This window comes from Mauremys mutica, chromosome 16, assembly GCF_020497125.1.
Source record: "Mauremys mutica isolate MM-2020 ecotype Southern chromosome 16, ASM2049712v1, whole genome shotgun sequence".
Lineage (NCBI taxonomy): Eukaryota > Metazoa > Chordata > Testudines > Geoemydidae > Mauremys > Mauremys mutica.
The window spans coordinates 23,375,799-23,398,713 of record NC_059087.1 but is presented as its reverse complement, the minus strand read 5'-3'; the positions used below and the strand labels follow the sequence as shown (position 1 = coordinate 23,398,713).

The 22,915-nt window shown below is 43.9% G+C and overlaps 2 protein-coding genes across 3 annotated transcripts in view; one reads left to right on the top strand and one right to left on the bottom strand.

Moving 5' to 3' along the window:
• The first annotated feature begins 282 nt into the window (after positions 1-282).
• On the top strand, positions 283-12,521 carry PRKAB1 (protein kinase AMP-activated non-catalytic subunit beta 1). 2 transcript variants are annotated; one of them, XM_044990457.1, is made up of 8 exons: positions 283-419; positions 5,490-5,666; positions 6,668-6,834; positions 8,099-8,192; positions 8,522-8,636; positions 9,866-9,999; positions 10,474-10,542; positions 10,623-12,521. In XM_044990457.1, the coding sequence occupies exons 2-8, from the start codon at positions 5,499-5,501 to the stop codon at positions 10,698-10,700; spliced, it is 825 nt and encodes a 274-aa protein (XP_044846392.1). In that variant the 5' UTR covers positions 283-419; positions 5,490-5,498; the 3' UTR covers positions 10,701-12,521. The 2 variants fall into 2 exon arrangements, with proteins under 2 accessions (XP_044846392.1, XP_044846391.1); XM_044990456.1 differs by lacking the exon at positions 283-419 and adding an exon at positions 482-588.
• A 2,978-nt stretch (positions 12,522-15,499) lies between these two features.
• Positions 15,500-22,915, bottom strand: part of CIT (citron rho-interacting serine/threonine kinase) — a 94,697-nt gene continuing 87,281 nt past the window's right edge. Inside the window, exons 45-48 of the mRNA XM_044990343.1 lie at positions 22,336-22,414; positions 22,030-22,209; positions 19,525-19,858; positions 15,500-18,932 (exon numbers count right to left, since the gene is read on the bottom strand). Of these exons, the coding sequence (XP_044846278.1) occupies positions 18,909-18,932; positions 19,525-19,858; positions 22,030-22,209; positions 22,336-22,414 (617 nt within the window). The 3' untranslated portion in view covers positions 15,500-18,908. The remainder of the gene's footprint in view (positions 18,933-19,524; positions 19,859-22,029; positions 22,210-22,335; positions 22,415-22,915) is intronic.

The following is a 22,915-nucleotide window of genomic DNA, read 5'->3' as shown; positions in this document are numbered from 1 at the left end:
GCAGAGGGAACCGGATTATGAAAAGCGGCGCACTAGGCTGCAAGCCCTGGTGCCATGGAGGGGGGGGGGCAGAGACTTGGAGAACACCCCCACCCCACGTCTCCTCTTCCGCCCTGGCTACCCCACGCGGCCGTGTGCTGGTCGCGGCACGTTGGTAACGCGACGTGGGACCCGTTGCACGGTCAGATGCTACCGAGGAGCGGGGCCGGGGGCGGGGTGGATGAGGCTCCCAATAAGGGGCATCCCTGGAACCGCAGAACCTGGGCCCGGGGGGTTGGGCCGATGAGAGTCTCTCCCCCGCCCCGAGTCCTGCCCGAGCGCGCGACAGCAGCCGGAAGGGTAGGGACGAGGGGCGCAGGCTGACCGGAAGTTCAGGGGAAGGCGGCGCTAGTGACCGGAAGTGAAGCTCCGGGGGGCAGGTTCGAGCGTTGCTCCGCGGGCGGCGGGAACGGTCGGAGCGGCCGCGCGCCGCAGGGGGCAGGGAGAGGGGGGCACAGGCGTCGCCGGAAGCGGAAGTAGCCCGGGCGGGAGGACGGAGCGGGCCGGATTCCGAAGGAGTTTCTGAGGGAGACTCGGGGGCGGCAGCTGGTGAGATGCGCGTGGCGGGTCCCGTCGCTCCAGCCCGCTGGGTATCGCCGTGAAGCGGGGGCGGCCCGTGGAAAGCGGCAGGGAGAAGGCTGGGGGCGGGGCTGAGGGGAAGGAGGAGCGGCCTGGCCCGGGCCCCCTCTTACAACCGCTATCCCGGCCCCCAGGCAGGCGGGGCCGCGATCCGCGTGCGGGGCGGGCTCCCAGCGCTGCCCGAGAGGAGCCTGGGTTCGGGGCCGAGTTCCTGGCGAACCCGAGCTCGGGCCCGGGATCCCCCCTCCCCCCCCGCGCCAAGTCTGTGGGGGGGGGGAGCCTTGCCCCACCTAGCGAGTTGGTGGGTCTCACTTCTGATAGACACGTGACCACCCCACCCCCCCAGCGCTGACACGAAATCACCGCGGTCAAGGGGGCCATGGAGCGCGAGCTCCCCCCCCCCCGGGAGCCGCCCATGCGGGGCCCGGTGGAGGCACGGGGCAAGGGAGCCTTTTGCGGCCGCTGCTAATGGCGCATCGGCTCTTGAGGGAGGTGATGGCTTGGGGCTGTAGAAAACCACCCGTCAGCGATGATCTAGGTATACATGGCTCAGCTTCAGTGTCGGGGGCTTGACCAGGTGACCTCTGGGGGCCCCGTCCAAGTCTGTGTTTCTGTGGTTCTATCCCTGAAGACTGAAGGGGCAACGTGAAACTGACTCGTGACTTTTTACTCTACAGAAACAACCTGCTACCAAGGCTGGGATCTTGTTCTTTGCTGCCAGGGGTCAGGGCATGGGGGCTTGTCCCGTCCCATCCCGCCCACCTGGTACTCCAGCCAGAGCGTGTTGGGGTGTCGGGGCTTGCTCCACCCCGCCCACCTGGCGCTCCTGCCAGGGCCAGCCCCCGCACCCCAGCTGGAGCGCCGGTGGGGCGGATGGAGTGGGACAAGGTCCCGCACCTTGGTTGGAGCACCAGGGGGATGGAGTGGGGCAAACCCCTGCATCCCAGTCCCAGGCTGGAGCGCTGGGTGGAGTGAGTAGGGCCTGGGAGTGCCCATTTTTCTGGGGCCTCAGGTTGGCCCAGTGGCTAATCTGTCGCTGGGAGGAGAGCGAGCAGGCGCCCAGCGGTGGTAGGAAACTTTTAAAAAGGTAGGCCCACCGCCCTGGGGCAGCTGGCCCATGCATGGGGTGGTGGGACCTGGAAGGGAACCAGGAGCCATGTACGCTTGAGAGCAGCGTCTCCTCCCGGAGCTGGGTGAGTGCCCAGGGAGCCCCTGGCCAGAGGCTCCATCCATAGCCCACCGCAAGGCCAGCTGCACGGGGTGGAGGGAGGCAGGCCCTCCTGCCCTCCCATAATTGCCCACCCACCTGAAGTTGGGGGTCACTCAAATATCCCATGCTGGCTACACCACTGGCTCAGAGGTGGGGTGGGGTCTTGGGGGAAGGGGTGGAGAGGGGGCTGAGCAGGGGGCTTGGGGAGGGGTCCTTAGGTTGCTAAAGTTTGAGGACTGCTGAGACTATGGGATCATTAATGGGCATCTTCCAGGTGTGTTCTGCTGGGGTCTCATCAGAGTTTGTTCCTTGAGCTTTAGAAAAAATAACACTGTGAACACTTAACATACAGAAATGATTGGCTATTGTGAAATAAAAGAAAAAGTAATTGAAACTTGAAATAATGAGTTAATGACTTAGAAAGTTTGTCCCAATGTGGCAACACTCATGTTTTAAACAGATTAATAGTAATTATCAAGTATTTAATTTTTTTATACAACTTCAGTGTTTCTGTATATTGATGGTTTATCTATGGGATAGATGGGATGGGAAGGGTTCCTACCAATATTACAATTAGTAATTGGATTGGTGAATTGGCAGATTTTGGAATTTTTATCTGAAATACTTGAGACTGGATATTGTAACTTCACGGGATTGCTAAAAGGGAGACTGGAAGAAGTTCTTAAAACAGTGTATCAATGAATTGTTGATGAGTATTATAAGGACTTTCAGTTATAAGTTTTCATAAGAGAAAACTGACTCAGTAAGTAACTCGTAGTGACTCTTAAATTGAGGGTTAAATCATACTTGTTACCAGCAATAGAAAAGGCTGCACTTGTGTAGTATGCTATTAGACATTTAACTTTATCATTCCAATAGATATCTGAATATTAATCACAATTTGGATGGCAGGTAAAAATAGAAGGCTTGCTGTAGCCCAGACTTTGGTGGGGCTTTGGACACACCCCTCTCATCAGTATCTCCCATTTACTAGCATAAGCGGTTCTCTCACCAGCTTTTCTCTCCCCATTCATTGTAAAGGGAGCAAAGACCCCTATCCAGGATTTGTGGATTTCAGTTATTTTCTTCATGCCTCAAAGGTAGCATTGCAATGCTTAAGACCCTTTGTTTGTCTGGGGCCTAAGGGTACGTCTATACTACCCGCCAGATCGGCGGGTAGTGTTCGATGTATCGGGGATCAATCCGCAAATCGACACCCGTACTCCACCTCGGCAGGAGGAGTAAGCGGAGTTGACAGGGGAGTCAACTCACCGCTGTGAGAACAGCCAGGTAAGTCAAACTAAGATACTTCGACTTCAGCTATGCGAATAGCGTAGCTGAAGTTGCATATCTTAGTTCGAACCACCCCCCTAGAGTAGCCGAGGCCTTAGTCTCACTGAAAGCCAATAGAACTGAGAAACAGAAGTCCCAGAAGCCCTTATGAAAATTTTACCCCAGATCTGGGGCTGGCTTGGTATGTTGGTAGGATCCATGAAACCCTGACCTGAGGTTTAATAGACTTGACACCTGTTACACTTGGAATGAGATGTTTAAAAAAACAGTCCAATAATTAATTAAACTGAGGATGAAATTATCCTCTTCACTCTTTTTCACAGTTACTCTGAGTAAATTCACCAGGCTGCTTTTGTTAGTTTTAAAAATAAACCTTGATTAGACAAATGCACCAACTTCAAACATCTGTCTCCCTCAATCTCAAAAAGAGCTTATCGCCCCTATAAACTTTCTTGTAGTAGGTAGATCTTTCTGAAAACTATTGCACTGGCTATATTTGAAGAACATTTTAATTAAGTAAAATTACTGATATTTTTGTGGGTAGTTTTGAGCCCAGACAAGTTCTTACTGACATCAATATTTGTGTGGGTTTTCTTTTTTTTGTTATTGACTGTAGTTGGTGTCATTATATATGTGTATGAATGTGTGTGCCTTTATTGGCTAGCTTCTGCATAGAAAGAACATAAGGCTTCGTTAACAGATAAAAGAAATCTTCCTTCAGCTCAAGTTGTAGAGATGTTGGTTTTGGGGCTCCAGGACTAAGCACCCTGATATTAGCTCCTCTCATCTTTTGAGTGGTACAATAGAGGACCTTATCTTATGATGAGTATCTCTGAAGGACCACAGGAGAGATTGTGCTTTTGTGACAACTACGTGCATGCTGAGGCTTCAAAGTTGCCAGGATTTACTTTGTAACACAAAATAAACAGGGCTATATGCAGGCTTTCCTTATAGTTACCCCTTTTGCCTTAGGAGCAAGCTTGTTTTAGGTATAGTATATTTTAAAGATGTTTGTAGGATAGAGTAATTGAATGATTTTTCTCCAACTCTGTAAGTCAGAAGACTAGGCTCTTATTCCTAATTCCTTGCTGTCATAAAAAGATAGTTAAGGGTTAAGGTCTCTTTTACCTGTAAAGGGTTAACATGCAGTACCTGTTGACCACCTGACCAGAGGACCAATCGGGGACAAGATAATTTCAAATATCTGTGGAGGGAAGCCTTTGTCTGTGTTCATTGTTAGAGTCTCTTTTGGGAGTTAAGAGAGGCCAGTCATGTCTCCAAGTTCTCCTGGAGTAGTTCCTACTATCCAATAGTGAGTATTAATTAGAAAGGCGGATTAGTCTTATAATTTGATTTCTACATTTGCAATTGGGTGTTTGCTGAAGGAATTTCTTTAATTCTGTACTGTTATTGCTTTTACTGAGAAAGAAAGGAGGGGGGATTCTCTCCAGAGATTGATAAGTTTAGACCCTGTGTATTGTTCATCTGGGTATTACAGAGACAAGTTACTTTCTTTTTATTCTTTAATAAATCTTTTCTGTTAAGGACTTGGTTGATCTTTCCTTGGGTATTATCAGGGAAAGGGGAGGAGGGAGGCATCCCTCTGTAGTTGGATCCCGGTATCTCTCCTAGGAAAAGGGAAGGGGGAGAGAAGAAGGGGGAAATGGTTTATTTCTCCTAGGTGTAAGAACTCCATGGATTTGGGGCTCTTGGGATCCCCAAGGATTTTAGGGGAAGGACTGTGTCCCAATACACGTACATTATTGGGTGGTGGCAGCTTTTACCAGATCTAAACTAGGATTTAAGTTTAGAAGGATCCATGCAGGTCCCCATCTTGTGAACCCAACAGCTCCAAGTGGGGGTGAGACCTATGAGACTTGGTTAGTGTCCTATCCACTGGTCCGTGCTAAGGGTGTGGAGTCGGGTCAGGGGGTATCTGTCTGTACGCTCCATTCCTCCAGTGTCGCTTATAATACAAGTCAAGCTGTTATGGTCTACTAATTACTATGCTTTTTACAGAACCAGACTAACACGGCTACCCCTCTGATATCTGTCAGTACTGTGTATGCATGAAAGGAGTAGGAATATATTTCTACTGTTTTTTATGGCTGCCTTTGTATTACTGGGCGTGTCTGGTTTCTCACTGTCTGTTTTGCCATGGGTTTATTTCTGTAGTCTCTTCTAAAAGCAAAATGGCAGAGCTCAAATTTCACTAATATGTGTAGAAGCAGCAAAGAATCCTGTGGCACCTTATAGACTAACAGACGTTTTGCAGCATGAGCTTTCGTGGGTGAATACCCACTTCTTCGGATGCAAGTGGTGCATATGTGTGTGTCACACTGGGTAAGGCTATTTCTTTTCTTTTCAGGTACTTAAAATGGGGAACACAAGCAGTGAGCGAGCTGGTATGGAGCGTCATGGGGGCCATAAGACGCCCCGAAGAGACAATTCTGGTGGAGCCATTAGTACAAAAGAAGGTGACAGACCAAAAATCTTGATGGATAGTCCTGAAGATGCAGACTTGTTCCATTCTGAGGAAATAAAGGTATCATAAGTTATGGCGGCTCCTTCCGTCATAACCCCTGACACTGGCACCTTGTAGCTTAGACATTCTATCAAGCTGTATTTTTGGAAGTGATATTAGTGATATTTTAGCCAATTTTCTGTATGAACTGAGTTTTAGAAACTTGAAGCACTGCTGACTTTCTCTCTCTCTAAGGGAAGAAAACCCTATTTCTTTGTTCTTCTAACCTTTTAGCAGTTTTCTGTGAATGAAATACTACATCTTTAACAAAAATTGTAGGAAAGCTAATAAGATCATTGGCTCTAAGCCCTTGCCCAATGTTGTGTATTAGTACACCACTTTCCTTTGCTATATCTTTTAAGTTCCTTTTATGCTTTTTTTAATCACCATGCTCAGTAACATTCCAGATGACGATTCTTTCCATTTTAAAAGTTCTGTCAGAGTTCCCTATTTAGTATTAGTTTCTAATGGTCCTAATTTTGGTCTGTCCCCCTTGTTGGGTGTAATAAGAATGTTTAGCTCGCTGTCTTCCAACTTCATCATATGTTGCGTTAAGCTGTACCTGTGGTCCAGTTGCAAGTTCTCTATGGAAGGCATTTTGTAGGGTCTAACAAATGCCTTATACAAGAAATTCCTTTTTAATTATTTTTTACCCCTCAGTTTAAATATGTGCAGCTACTTTGTATGCGTCTCCCCCCTCAATGATAGTTACTTCTCTGGTTTAATTGTTTTGCATTCTGTTTTAATATCTTCTGCCAATTTGGAAGGCTACTAATCTTTCAACTTATGGGTTATTTAAAAATATTTACAAACTAGCTTGCAAACTGTTGAGATACCGACTTCTGTCTCTGATATAACAGTGGCTACCTGCATTTGTTTCCAATTTATGGGAATGGTGAAGAACATACATAGAGTTGAGGATACCTTTAGTCAAATGTTACCCTTCTCTAAGCTTACCTCTCCTTTCACAGGGCAAAGGAGCCAACGTAGAACTTCTGTTGAGTAAAGTTTTGTGCTTCTAGGCTCCACGAGAGAGAGAGGAATTTCTAGCTTGGCAGCAAGATCTGGAAGTGAGTGAAAAAGTCCCTGTTCAAAATCGGCCAACAGTCTTTCGCTGGACTGCGGGAGGGAAAGAGGTTTATCTGTCAGGTTCCTTCAACAACTGGAGTAAACTTCCTCTTACAAGAAGGTAACAAACTTGTTACATTGCATCGTTGGCATTCTATCTAAAGTTGGAAGCAATTAGGGTCATGTTATTGTTGCACACCTCTGTTAGCTTTGAGAGCTCTTAAGAGGAGAAATCTTAGTGTATTGTGCTAACTGTCACTATTTGAATGGTGGGACACTCTGACTGCTGGAGGTGAAAATTGTCCCATGGAAATAGTTATTTGCTTGGCACTGTGGAAAAGACACACACAGTCCCTGCCATGCAGGGTTTACTGCCTAAAGGTAGATGTAGAAGATGGGACTCACTGGGAAAACCACAAGAGTTTTTAGCTACAGGAGTAGGGAAAAGGGGACCAATGGAGCATCAATACTAGGATAATTTTCAGACTGGACAGATTGAGCGGGGAATGTAGTGGGAAGCAAGGCCCAAGACACATGCCCAGGATGGCATTATAAAGGGCTTTGGAGGGGCAAACATGGTGCAGTGCTTCAAGGGGAGGCAGTGGAAGGATTCAAAGAACTGGATGCCATGGTCAGATCAATAGGCGAGGGAGGTAGTTTTGGCATGGTGGTCTGTAGAGTTTGTCTAGTCTCAGATTTCTTGTCTGACAACTTACACCTCTCCAAGCAAAAGTACAAAGAAATAATAACGGAGTGGGGGAAAAAAGTAGGGTTGTCTCCTACTGTGAAGACCTCAAAACAGGCAGGAAGCTCATAGCACAGGAATAACAATCTGATCAAACTGCGTCTACTCAGCAGTTTTTCTGGCAGTTACTGCTTTCATTTTCGCAGTTCTTGTTCATTTGACGGGCAAGATTTGTGATGGAAGATACTGAAAAAAAGTTCACTCCAATATATCTTTATCTTGTATGTGAAGCTCTGGCTGATGGGCCAAAACTAGTGTGCTCTCATGTTGTATTGGGTAACAAAGATGCAAGACGAATGGCTTTTCAGAAACACAACATTAACCCTTTGACACCAGGAGCCTGGATTTTCTGGTGATCAGTGTTAATGTAAAACATGTGCAGTTGTGCCTATGAAGAGATAGGACTCAGCTGTCACTGAGGAGGTACTCATTAGCTTTAGCTTATTTCTGTACATTTAGATTATTGCATTGGATTGCCTCACATGCTGTTTTAAGAGGGTCATTCCCTTCAGGAATTTTCTGAAAGATTCTGTTTGAGATCTTTGCATTCTTTATCGTACAATAATTGTAGCGAGTCTGTAGATGAATAGATTTTTCAGAATAAAAGGTTAATTGTTTGTGTATTTTTCTGAAATCACAGCCACAATAACTTTGTAGCAATCCTGGATCTTCCCGAAGGAGAGCACCAGTACAAGTTCTATGTGGATGGTCAGTGGACGCATGATCCTTCGGAGGTAACATTTTTATGTGATCCTGCAGGTTTACAAGATGATTCATGCACATGAATGGGAGAAATTAGTTGGCTTCCACGCTAACCTAAAAGAAAGGGCCTTTGCTAACAATAGCAATTGGTGGTTTGATCTGGTGAAATGTTCCCGGCCCCAGCTGGCCTAGGTAACTGTACCAATCTGAAGCTAATAATGCTGGCTGTCTGTTAAATAACCAGAGGCTAAACAAGAAGTAGGTGATGAGGACTGTGGGACATTGGTTTTTCAAGTCTGTAGAATATTAATAACCCTGCATACCTTCTGAATTGTGACTTTTTGCCTCTGTTTCTTCCCAGCCAGTAGTAACCAGCCAGCTTGGTACGGTTAACAACATCATTCAGGTGAAGAAAACTGATTTTGAAGTATTTGATGCTTTAATGGTGGACTCCCAAAAATGCTCAGATATGTCTGGTATGAATCCATTTGTAATCTTATACCATGTGCTTGAAGTTACGTAAATACCCTCTACGTTTAATTCCTGGTCTTGAGTTAAATCCCCAAAGTAGAAGAATCTCACTTTTTATACCTGATCTGTTGGGGATATGTGCAGGGATCATGAAATGTAAAAGGAGAGAAGCTGGAATGAGTGAGGAGTTTGTAGCAGAGTACAGGTCACTGATCAAACCCCTAGATCAGTAGTAAGTCATTGCCTTTTGAATGTGAGGCATGAAATGGTGATTTCAGACCACTCCCTGGTGAATCAGTAGCTACCTCAAAACTGATACTGAGGTTGACTGCCCAGAGACTGAGCCCTTTTTTCAGGATTGTTGTGTACTTGTGGGGAATGCCATGGCAGCGTCTGGGTACCTGGAGGATTCTATTTGCAAGCTTGGCCCCTTTCATATACAGTAAATAATTTCAGTAATATTTTGTCACCAAGAAGGGGATTTTATTCCACTATTTGCCAGGACTGCCAAAAACTAGCATAAAAGCAAATAATCTGCGATAGCACTTAGTACTGAATGTGTGCTACAGAAATACTGGGCAAGGAAATCTCTTCCCTCCCCCCTCGCCCCCCCCCAAATAAATAAATAAATAAAAAGCTTCAGGACCAACCCTTGAAGTTCTGGCTGCTGATTGCCCCTACTCAGCTGGTCTCCAGTAGGCAGACTCTGGAGTCTTTATAATCATCTCTTGGGCTCCTTGCTAAAGATCTTTGTGCTTGAGCTTCACAAAACTTCCAAAATTCTGTAACCAGATTCTGAAATTTGGATTCCCTTTGCATTCTGTCAGCTAGTAGTGTTCCCATATTTGTGTGCTGTTGGAGTAGTATCTTGCTGATGAGCAGACCAGTTTCAAGATTAACCCTATGTTATGAACAGGAGCTAATTTCTGAAATGATGTGACAAAACTTCCTACTGTGCTGTGTCGCTGCAGCTTGTAAGGGCCCTGTCCTGGGTGATGGTTGTATTTTTTAGTTTGTTTCTGGCCCAGCAGGAAGTGTGTCCCAGGAAACCAAAGATTTCATCTAGAGTGTACGGGAAGTGTGGCGCATCTATAATTCCTGGAGGATTTACTTTATAGCGCAATTAACTTCTGTCATACACATCTTTCTGAATGTGAAATTACGACTACAGCTTAATGTATCTGTGAAGAGTTTATCATCTTTAAGGTTAAATATTTTAACATCTCCCTAACAGAGCTATCAAGTTCACCCCCAGGACCCTACCACCAGGATCCCTATGTTTCTAAGCCAGAGGAACGCTTCAAGACTCCACCTATTCTTCCACCACACCTGCTGCAGGTGATCCTGAATAAGGACACTGGCATTTCTGTGAGTAGACAACCTTTTTCTTTGGGTCAGGGTCAGGTATTTGAGAGGTTAGACATACACTGGAGCTGCTTGTAACAATCCCAAACCTTGGACGCGTCCCCTAGCGGGTGAGATCATTATTACTCAAGTCCAAACTGATCCATTTGTAATTATCTTCTTAACTGATCCTTTTTCAAAACTGGAAGAAGAATAGTAACACCGTTTCCCCACCCATAAATCCTAATCTATACGCTGCAAAATTATCAGAACTTCTGAGAACATAGCAGACCTGTAAGAAATGAGAAAAGGCCCATTCCTAGGTGGAGGAAAGGTAACCCCGTATATACCCTTGGTCCCACCTTAAGTGATCTTTGATTATATTGGAATTTTGATGGGGAGCCAATATAAAGATTTGTTGAGTGGTTGCCTGTGAAAGACAATATGCCATAATTTAGTTTTTCCACTCTCTGTCTCCTCCTTTTATATGCTTTTCAGTGCGATCCAGCTCTACTTCCTGAGCCCAATCACGTCATGCTGAACCACCTCTATGCACTTTCTATCAAGGTAAGGGAGTCTTACCTTATCACAGCAGTTGCATTTAGTTAACCATTACATTGTGCTAATTTGTTTTCCATCTTCCCTAGGATGGAGTGATGGTACTCAGTGCCACTCATCGTTACAAGAAAAAATATGTGACTACATTGCTGTACAAGCCAATATGATTAGACCAGGTATCCTGGGGTGATGAAGTGCCAGAGGGAACAAATTCTTCGTTAAACTGAAACATGTGCATGGTCTATGCTAGTGTAAACAGACTCTGATTTCATATGGTTTTAAAGACTTCACATTTGTTTCATATTTGCCTTGTTCTCTCAGTCCCATCTGGAAGTTTTCAGATTCAGCCAGGACCAAATAGATGACTGGTGGTGCTGTCATTTTCTCAGCTCAATAACAATCGCCTGGGATCTACCAGTGAAATCAGGCTGGGAAATATGGGGATCGTGACAGCTCAAATGTCATCCATGAGTGATACAGGCTGTAGAAAATAATATTCTAAGTAGTGCGGGATCCTTGCTGATTGAGTGGCTGTTTTTATCATAAAGCTCCAACATTCAGTTATATTACCACTGAGCTCCACAAAGAGCCCATTCCCTGGCTCGACTACACGTGAAAAATGGCATTCTTTCTGTTGCAGCTTTTTTGGGCAAAGCCAGAGATGCTGCCACTACCACAGTCACTATTTCTTTTTTTTTGTTTGTTTAATCAGTATACGAGTTGAGTATGTTTTCCAATGTGAGTGACGCTCTAGCATTGTTTCTCTTATGAGAAGTCCGAAATAACTTTTCCCCAGTGGAATTGCTGATAAAGACAATTGTTTTAATTGCTGGGTTTCATGTAGACCATATAATGCGCCCTGCGATAATCTGTTCTTGTAACAAACTTGTAATTCTCTTGCTGATAAGGACTGGGCTGGGTTCCTATAAAGAAATTGACTAATTTAAGGACTTTAATTCTTCAGTATCAGCTTTTATCAAATTGATGGTAAGGTGACTCCCCAAGTTACTTTAAAAACTGTATAGTAAATGAGGTATTGAGGGAAAAACTCATCTGCTGATATAAGCAGCTGCGGCCCCTGTGAAGTGGCACTGCACCCACTCATGTCAAGGGCTGGATTGGCCCTGAATCTATATTTGCATTTGACTCTGCCAACTTAAGTTCATGTGGCCTCTGCAGCAAGGACTCCCAACAATTTCTGTCACTTCCTGCTTTATTTATATTTGTATAAACGAATGTAGTTCTCGCAAATGGTGCCTGGTTGCCTTTCGTAATGATGATCCATTTGATCCCAAAATGAATGCAGTAGGGGCAACGCAAAATTCCCTGCCAATGTGCCTCGGTCCCTCCAGGGCAGGCCTAACTTAGGGAATGCGTAGTCCCTGCCCATTTCTGGGCACCTCTGAGTGCCAATAAGAGTGCCAAGAGTGACCCACTACACATGGGTGCATATTACAAAAACCACCAGGTAGCTAATCATATGGTTACTTAGATCATTGGTGACCACGATTAGATGTGATACAGTCAGTGATAAAACTCGTTTTCAGTCTTCTGAACTGTTCAATTATATTGTTACAATATTTTGAGTAGTTCAGGGTACATTGCTATTGGGTTTTCTTTGAAAACATGGAATTCCTGTCACTGTCTGACCTCTTCAGAAACAAGTTAAAATATAAAGCATTTTAAGGAAAAATGGATAATGTGTTTTTGTGTCCTGTCAGCCCCACTGACCACGACCATACTGGGTTGGCTGGTGGCATAATGTAAACTTGTTTGAGCGATTGGCTGAAAAAGAGTGCACTGGGAGGCTTTACATTGTTCAGGTTTTGTTTTGTTTAATTCTACAGTTGTAAATTCAGCTTTCAGGATAGAGATTGCACTACAGTTCTTGCAATGGGGAAATGGAAAAATACTGTTTCTTTTGGTTTTTTACAGGGCAAATATTTGTAATCAAAAATAAAGTGAGCACTGTACACTTTGTATTCTGTTGTAATTGAAATCCATATATTTGAAAATGTGGAAAATATCCAAAAATATTTATATAAATGGTTTTCTATTAACACCACAACTAATTATGCGATTAATTTTTTTTAATTGCACCAATCATTGCAATTTTTTAATGGCTTCCTGCCAATCTTACTATTGGCCATAAGCTGCTGAGCCTCACTCTTACACAGAACCTGCTAGTTACTTATTTAAATGCTCCCCAGAGACAGCGCCAGGGCTTGGCAATACAAGTTGGCCCGTGTTTACTCTCAATTACCACCTTTGTTATCTATTGCCAAACTTTAAATAGTGCATGTAACTGACCTTCTGCAGCTGTACTGTCAGTATCCTCTGTCACCTAATATTTATGATTAGTTTCATCACACTACTTGCTCCACTATAGCTTTTTTCCAGTACAGTAATCAGCTACATTAGGACATAGGTACCAAATGAACTAGCCACCAACATACTAAGGGACACTAGGATGTTGAAGGGGATGGACTAGTTAGTGGGAGAGCCAATTGGAGTTGGTTTTAAATCAAAGAAAAAGCAAACCTCTATTAGCGGATTTCTAGAGGTGATTAGTCTCAAATAGTTGTTTGTGCAAGCAGTGAAATTGATACCTAGATGCATGTTTTGAATGAAGGAGGGTTAATTCATACTAGAATAAAAAGGAATCTATGAGGTGACCCCAACTGACTTTTTCTGTCACAAAACAGTAAAATAAATTGCTCATGAGTGAGGCAATGGGACACGAAGGAGGAGCTGTCAGCAATGGCATAAGCTATTAGTGTGAGCTACACTTCATGTCCACACCTGGATAACTTACTTCAAAACTTCCCAGCAGCATTGCAGTTGTTAGGCATGAAGAGGTAGATGAGCACAAATAAAGATGGAGGCTGTCAGTCAATAAGTAACGTGATGCTGCAGCCTTCTTTATATTGGGCTGCAGGCTGGCCCACCATTGGGCTGCAAAGCTTTTCTTGCTAGGCTCCAGAAAATCACCACACCTGGCGATATGCTGCCTCAAAACTTTTTGTCACAGGTTGCCAAAGAGCTGTTTTGTGGACACTCTATTCAGAGAGTTAAAGCTCAGCGTGTTTGAGGCCCACTCACATTGCTGTGGAAGACAGGGAAACGGTTGAGCTCATTGTGCCAATGGCTGACATGCCCACCTTTGCATCTGTGGTTGAGGGAGGCCTGCTGTACATGAAAATGCCCTGGGCAGCATGTAAGACTGTTACAGTGGTACCAAGAGTCAGTCCCACCCCCCCCCCACCCCCAAGCTGCAGTGCACAAAGCCTCTGCCTTATGTCCCATGGCATCCACTAGAAGCCCTGCATGACATGCTGCACGCCCAAAGAAAAATACACCGGGTACATCTGCCTTTGAATGCTGCCTGCCAATTTCTGGCCCATGGCCAAGAGTTAGTAAAAGGCATGTATAGTTCACAGGCACTAAACAAAAATTCATGGCCATGACGTAAATACCCAAGACGCCTTAATCTCTGTTCCTCTGGGACTGAAGCTTGGGCAGTCCCCAGGGTTGTTGCTCTGGACAGCCTTGGGAACCACTGATGCTGGGGCTGCCCCTGGGACTGATGCTCGGGTGCTCCCCCGTGTAGCTGCTCCAGCCACCCCAGGACTAGCCACACTGGCTGCTTGGGCACTGCCCAAGCAGAAGCTGGACCCAGGGCTGCTCCAGCAGCAGCCAGCCACCCAAGCAGCTGTGGGCATTATGGAGGTCACAGACTCACAGCCCTAGTTACAGTGGCTAGTTTTGAGGGCGCTCGGAAAGGAGGGAAACTGGACCACTGCTAAGGCCACAGTGGGCACTAAGCCACCATGCAGTACCTGGGTGACCATTTTCTTAGGTGCTTGTTTTTACGGTGGGTGGCTGGCCATACAGCCCTTCTTAGTAAAATATCCATGTTAAAAACAAAGCCAGCCACACTCAAGAGCCTCATATCAAAACCCCTCCCTCTGTTTAGTGTAGTTTTTTGACAGTGGTTTGTCATCTGTTTAGTGGTCTCACCCACTCTTTAGCTGGTATGGGGGTTACATAGCTAAATTTGTGATGTTGAAAAAAATGTGTGGCAAAATAAACTTTCAATAGGAGACAGCTCAGGGTGTGGTAAATCTGGTGTTTTTAGTTCGAAGATTGGGTCCCACTACAGCTCAAATGAGTTCTCTTTCTTAGCTATTACACAGGCTATGTAATAGCTGTTGAACTAGTGTCACAAAGTGGCTTCTTGCCCCTGCATAGAATTGTATGCAGCAAATAGAGCTGGCCAGTTGTATTGACTAGAACAGCAGCCTCAGCTTCCTTCTATGCCTAATAATTAACTAGACAATCAGCCCCCTTCTTTACCTGAGGGCCTCATATAGCCCCCAGCTTTACACATGCAGAAAGATTGTGTAATTACTTCTCACCTTTCGCCAACAAATGCTATGAAGTAATTGGGAGGAAAGTTAATGGTCACCACTTTGTTACACATCCTGGCTCCACTTTCTTGGCCTGAAGCAGAATTTATCTCTGCTCTAGAAGTAAGGTGGGGGGTCTCCCTCTGGTGCTAAAGACTAATCCCCAGTTGGTGTCTCTCCACACTACACAACTGTAATAGCGCAGTAGTACACCTCCACCTCGGCCACTATGATCCAATTTCCTCAGCCAGAGACGATAGCAGGTGTCAATAGCCAGGGCCATATTCCAACCCCACTCTTGGGGCAGTGGATGTTTCTATGCAACACACGTTCTCTGTACTGACATCATGCACTTTTTTTTTTTTTTTTTTTTTGGTGACATGCTCGATTGTCAGTTTTGACCTTTCGTGAAACAGCAGCACTATCTGAAACAGCTTTGGGCCATGTGCCAGAGGGCGACAGTTTGTTGAAATGTAGCCAGCCCTATTGTTGCTGGAGTGGATTCCTGTAAAAGTGAACAGGAGTCCGATTCATCGTATTCTGCTCACTTTCTATAATTAAAATTAAATTCCTCCAACAGGAGAAGCTGGGTGCAAAGTGGACGAGTGTAGCAGCTACTGTATATGCCCACTTCTGGCTGTTGTTTCTTGGCTATTTCTAGGAGGCTAGAGCTATAGGTAGGTGCAGTATCTCTCCTTCCCTTTCCTCCCTGTGAGTAAACCTTAGCAAGTCTGCAATAGACACAATGCTTTTTCTCCAGTAAATTTCAGCACAGTGACAGTGAGAATTTGTGCAGTGTTCATGGTAGTCAAAAGGCTTAATAAATATTTTACTTCACCAGTTTCTGAACTATTTTAGTTTTGTTACAATTCTGATCATGCATCATAGGACTGAAACAATGAGTTTTAAATATGTATTCTTTGTGCACATTAAAATAGAAATAAAGGAACATTTAACAAGTTAGCATTTCATCAGATACATCAGGTAGTAGGCACAATAGATAAATCAAGCAGTTTGGCTTTATGCAGAACATTGCCATGAAAAATGTTGTGTAGACCAAAGTGTAATAGTAGCTATTAGTAATTCTCCCACACGCCCACCAAGAAAACTCTTCATAGGGAGGGTGGGGGTATTTATGTGCACAAAAGCAATGAACAGTAGGAGGACAGAAATAAAAAGTCACCGCAGGCAGCAGAGTGAATATTAAAAACTCTTCCTGTGAAAGAATTCTTCAGACCCTGTAAAAATTGTTTAGTTAAAAATAGTTGTATTTACATTTAAGTCTGATCGAGAGAGTTTTCCCACCAGGTGTAAGTTATTAAGATGTACAGTAACTTGGCAGATTGAGTACAATCTGAATTATATTTGTGTAGGCTTTTAAAAAATTGCAGCTCTCAGGCATTACAGCACCAGAATATTAAGATGGTGGGATGAATAACTGTTTCCCTTCCTATTAAAACACCACTGCAGAAGAGCAGCAGCAGCAGCCGCCGCTGCCTAAGCCTATGCTGTTGGCAATTAAAGGGGTTTATTCCTAGCTGAAATTTTGTGTCTGGGTTATTTGCCAGGGGCCGGATTCTTCTTCAAGATATTCACGTGTATCTCTACCACCACCAATGGGTGTGTATCTAAGGGCTCACCACTACTAGTTAAAAATCTGGACAAATCCACCTCTGTTTCAATCCAAGTCAATATGCTTTAATTTTCTGATAGCACATTTCAGGGGAAGATGTCTGCTAAAAGGCAGAATATTCTGAAGGTGAGCTCTTAGTTAAGCTTACACGCCTATCAATTACGTAGCTCCTGCTAATGGCTGATCTGTTAGAATGGCTTAGTGGTACCCTACATGGAAGGAAAAGGTCATTTCACCATGCTAGTTAATATAGTTAATTGTTTTATTTGGTTATTGTTCAACAACAAAGTTCAATATTTTCCAGGTGGAGCTTGATCTGTACCTCTGATTCCCTCCCTTGTCAATAATAAAAAGGTAATGAAGAAAAATCCTGTACTTTTAGATACCTAAAACCTCATTAATGCGAACAAGCTTTCGATTGCAATTTAATGTTACAATATTTCTTCATGGGATCTGGGAGGATTAAGCTGAGGCCCCTCCAATGTCTGAAGATGGCTGTCCACAACCACCATTAAAACAAAAAGCTAGTGTTGAAAAATGCACAGTTTACAATAAAAAAGTAGAAACCGATTCAATTCCCTTTTGTTACGAATATAAAGTTTCTTGTAAATATGTACAGTCCTTTGAGCTATTTCTATAGCAGGAAGCATTTCACAAACAAGACACAGGATATACACTTTCAGGACTCGACAAGTCCATTTCTCAGGTCATGAAGATCTTCCATGAGATGCAAAGATTTAAAGACTGATCTCTGTGACCTTTCAAAATACTGAGACCAAGAGACAAATTTCAGCACATTTCCTGCCAAATCATCTGGTCTAAAATAACCCAACAGACAAGAGAACAGAACACAATATCCATGAAACTCGCCAAAGGGCATTGACAAGGCATTTGGAGGTTTATGGGTGTCTAGGACAGGTTAGCACTTGCTGGCAAGAGACAAGCAGAAGATAAAAGGCTTGGCCAACGAGAAAACTGGATGCAGTTTTGCTCTTTTCCATTTATAGAGAACATGTTTTTTTACTCAGCATGTCACTGAAGCAGACTGAATGGTCAAAACCTGCCTTGAAAATCATTTGCTCTCTGGCTCAGTTACAAGGGATAATGTTCATGGCATTGGAGAATATGAAGCAATAAATGGCTTGAGGTTAGAGGCAAAAGCAAAGGTGAGGTGTTTGGTAACCGCCAAAGCTGTTTATTGCAAGTATCCTCTAGTGCCGTGACTATTAGCTCTTACTGTACAACAAGATACAATCAGAACAGGAAAGAAGAACTTTGTATTGAGAGATGGCAGTTCCGTGCACTTGCTTTCTCATGCTTTCCTTTGACGTTCCTGAGGGGCAGGGGGCAACCTGTCAACCACTGTGAGGAGTGGGCTCTATGGCAAATGATGACTAAGGATTTTGATACAATTTCTGAATGGGCCTGTGTTTACCACTGGGGTGTGTGAAGGTGAGGGACAGCGATTGTAGTTCTCTTGTCATATAATAAGGATTGTAACTCTCTTCTGTGCCAAATTCTCCAGTAAATCATGGCGGTTATTTTGCAGCGTAATCTAAAGGCTTCAATTAATTTACAAGTGAGGTACAATACAATACTTAGCACAGCAACCTAAAAGGTGAGAGCAGCCAGAGTGATGGTGCAGCAGCATGCAGTGAATTGCCATGCAGAAAACCTGGGTAAAGAGTCTTGTACCCCAGTACGTCAGAGACAATGCACTTTGTTTTAGGGCTTGGGGGATTGTGACCATCTAATCAGGGGATCTGCCCTCCTCATCATCCAGCTGAACAAAGCTGCACTGGGGCAATTTTACAGAGAATGAGCTTTGAAAGTGGCAGGGGAACAAATGGATCCAGGTTAATTCTCTAGAGCTCTGTAGAGAATATCCAGTGATGCTGTCTATTGCAACCAAGTCACCATGGCCTTTCAGTTTACAAGGCCATGATAAATTCCAGCATCTTTTTCAAAACTATGATTTATTATCTGGTAAATGGTGCTAACCACATTAAGATTTGGGTTGGGATCCTCATCCCATTTGATTTCCTTGATGAACTGTTAAGGACTAAAGCTAGAGTACAAAAAGTTTATGAACTGCTTGAAAGAGTAACAGTAGTACAAAGTGCAAAAAGTATGACTGCAGGAAGGTGCAGGGAAATAAACTGAGAGGCAGACAATCCTTGTTAGAGTCACATGCCTCCTGACGCGGAGCCAGTTCTGGCCCAAGACGGTGGTTTTGGTAAGTGGGCAGCAGAAGCATGGAGTGCATATACTCAGTACATTTCCTTTGTTTTTCCTGCAGATCACGATGAGGAGTAAGTTTGTCTAGCTGAGACTTATACTGAAGATTGGTCCCAGACCTAGCAGGGAAATAAAATGACAAGTTATACAAGATGCAGTAAAACATTCCTGTTCTCCTATACGTAGTCCCAGGACACACTAGCAGCAGGGCTTTCAGCAGGAGGCAGAGCAGAGTTTTACCGAGTACCATGTGTCTCCTTGTCTAGGTGAAAATGCTACGTGTCATGAATCTCCCCACCTACAATGATGACGGCCACCATCTTCACATGGCATATAGTGAGTTCCTGACAAGCATCTTCTTCCAAATCCCCATTCCATTTCGTGTGGGCCTGATTCCTCTCAGTAAAGATACCCTCCTCATTCACAGATGTACAATGCCTTCAACACCTGTTCTGTAGTCATACACAGCTCTAACACACCCAGTGTTGGACCAGCTGCCTTGGCAATGGCATGAAAGTAGTGCTGCGGGGAAATACTCTCTTTGGAAGAGATTTTCACACAGCCAATGCATATGTTTCGATGTACTGTGATTGCACATATATTTTAAAAGCCCCTCACCCACACAGGCTTTTCACAGTACAAACAGTCACTCCGCACTGGGAGACTCAGATACTTTCCTGAGATGAGACGTTTGACAGAGCTCCAGCTTACCTTATTGACTTGTGAGAGTGGAGTTCTTGCACCTCCCACAGGCGTTCGCCCCCTGCTGGGCTCTTCAAACAACCTTCCAGGGGACCTTTCTCTGCGGGTGCTCAGAAGCCTGCCTGGAGATTTCTCTCTCTCCAGTGGTCGCCCAGGAGACTTGTCCCTGCGCAGCTCTGTCCTTCCCTCTCGATACCGATGTGGTGTGCTTGGTTCTCGAGGGTGGCTTGGACCTTCTGGTGGCCCTGGGCTTGATGCTACCCGCTTGGTTATGTGCTCATTATATGTGGGGGGACCTCTCTTATTAGGGCTGCTGTCATTCAAAAACAATGGGCGCGGACAGCTGAGTGACAAAAACCTTAGAATTACATTTTTATTGAAGAGGACACATCTTCCCCCCCAATCACTCCACAGTGAAAGAGCATCCAGAGCAAATTCAGCCTTACTGAAAAATGCTAACCACTTCCCTGTAACTGTTCAGAAAAGCCCCACTCCTGGGCTCCCAGCTGTGTGCTCTGTGGATATAATAGCACCAACTGCAAAGGCTTGTTACCACTCACCAGACAAGTCCTGGTTGGATGGAACGTTATTATTACAGAGATGGAGTCTCTTACCAGCAGTTTTTCTTTAACATGGTGTCCTAAAGAGGCGTAAATGATAATTCATGAAAGGAGGTAGATAAGTGTGGCTTTAAATAGGCTATAGCCAGAAATCAAGTATTACAGAAGAGAGGTTTACCCTCCTTCCGAAGATAAATATAAGTATTGCTGCAGAAATCTCTGCATCAAGGAGACTACATAGCTTTAGGGGTGTCTCTACTAAATTAGACATTTCAGCTCCTTAAGGAATATTCCTTAAGGGGGGAAGAATCAATCTAAGTTATGCAACTTCAGCTATGCGAATAACGTAGCTGAAGTCGACCTACTTAGATCTACTTACTGCGGTAAGTCGACGACTGACGCTTTCCCGTCAACTCCGCCTGCACCTCTCGCCCTGGTGGAGTACCGGAGTCGACGGGAGAGCGCTTGATTTATCGCGTCTAGATTAGACACGATAAATCAACCCCCGCTGGATCAATTGCTACTCATCGATCCAGTGGGTAATGTAGACAAGCCCTAAATAACAGATACAAGAACTACTTATTTTCCTAGGAATATAGCAATAGGGTTTTCCTATTTGAAAGTACATTAAAAATTAATTTACACCTCATAGGATTTGTTCAAGAAGCACAACTTACAAGACGTCTAAGTAAATATTCTGATAAATAAGAGGATAGGAGGAGAGGTTACAAATTTGCCAAGCTTTAGATTTCTCTCTCATTTTATAGGTAACACTTTTCACTATACAACAGGGCACTGTCAATCACAATATTCACTTACCCGCCCAATTCGTCCCCGCTCTGCTTAACAGAACAAGATCATGTCACTTATCTGAGTCTCCTACACTGTCCCGTTCAGACATACAGTATTGAAATGGTTTTTAAAAGCCACAATCCCAACCCTTTAAAGCCACTTGTATTTCATTTTCATTGCAATAATGAATGTTAGCACTAGACTTTCAAGCTATGGCCACATCAGCATGACATTAAAATATCATTTCTGGTCCAAATTCTGTTCTGTCAGTCCCAGCTGTTGTAGCTAAGGAATAATTCCATGACTAGGGCCAAGCAATTTATTTCAATAAAAATTTTATTCAAAAAAATTTGTTTTAGTGTATCGATGTTTAAACATCTAATTTTATTACTGTTCTAAAACTTAACTTTGGTACAGGTTTTCTTAGTCATGTTAAGAGAACAAAGCATCCAGATTACTTGTGGCAAAAACTCATCTCTGATTCATCCAGTACTAATCTAGGGATCAACTAGGGATCTCGGAGCAACTGACTATAATCCATTTCTATGGAAAGTATTCTTCAGTGAGGAAGGCAGTCACCCTAGACTTCAACACAGAAGGCCTTCCCATGGTCTTGATGGAAATCATCACAGCTTAATTATCTATTTGTTCTAGAATAAATTCTTTTAATTCCAAAACATTCAAGATATTCCTGTTCTATGGGACTTTGGGTATCTGAAAGTGGACTCAGCTAGGATATCTGTCTAGAACAATTAGGAAACCTCCTTGCCAAGATTTGTTTTGGACACACACATTAAAATAATTTCAAAAAGAATCTCAATACAGATGCATGCAGAGATTCTTCATCGCCTGGGGCCATCTCTTCTTTCACAACAGTATTGTTATCACCACAAAACACTCCTGTTTTGTTTTGAAAGTATTTGTGGAGGAAGTTATCGAGGTATGGCCACAGAGTTCAGGTTCCAGAAGGGAGACACCAGCACTCTGGATTTTAAAACATCTGTTAAACCAGCAGGATTTTCTGATACTCCTGAGAGAAGCTGAGCTTCTCCCACTAGAACAAAATGAGGCTGTCATGCAATAATACTGGAGAACGGGGTCTAGAACTAATGCTCATACATAGCATGAGGAATGGCACTGAATGTAGCACAGTAACTCATACCTGCGTGTAGCGGAAGATCCTCTGTGGTGTTCATTGTTGGACTCCTTCACTAGATTTCCCTTACAGCAGATCACTCTTAATTTGTCCTGATAGGAGGAGGCCAGGTAAATTGCTCCAGATGAAATTGCCGGCCCTAGATACCGAGGATTTGGGATATCCAAGTGGGCTCGTGCAGGAGTGCTGAGTGAAGGGGGGGAGAGAAAAACTCTTTATAATCTGGTTGTTGTATATTATTCTTGGAGAGCTACCGCCCCTGCAGCAAAGCATAGTTCTTCTCTCCAAAGTGCTGAGCAGAGCATGACTTACCCCAGAGAAGCACGCGCCTGAATCTCAACCACTTCAAGGGAATTGAAATGAGTCACAAACAGGTAGGGTTCTCTGTAGGCTGCAGCAGAGAAAGAACACCATGCACAGACTCGACATTAGTAAAAATTAGTCAGGAAACTTGCAGGATGAAGATAACGTTTTCCTGCCCTCCTGCAGTCCATAGGGAAGACTAAGGATGTGGGTTTTCTGTAGCAGTTCTATATACTATATCGCTAAATGGGGAGAAACAAGCTTAAAGAAGCATTGCCTTGTACCTATCTGCTCCCATATCATTATATCAATCATATCTCACAAAAGGGATTTAAAAATGGAATATTAACTGGACAAAATCTATTAGGAACTGCAAAAGACCCTATGATTTCATTTTGATATGCCAGATTCTTGAATATTTTAGACACATTTGAGCATCCATCATTAAAAATACCAGTGGTCAATTTAGTCACTGTCAAACTGGGAATATTAATCACATATATCACTTTCATTTAATTTTCCTCTTATTCTTCACGCTTCAGAAAGGCTGCTACATCCATTTAGGATTATAATTATTTGTAACCACTAG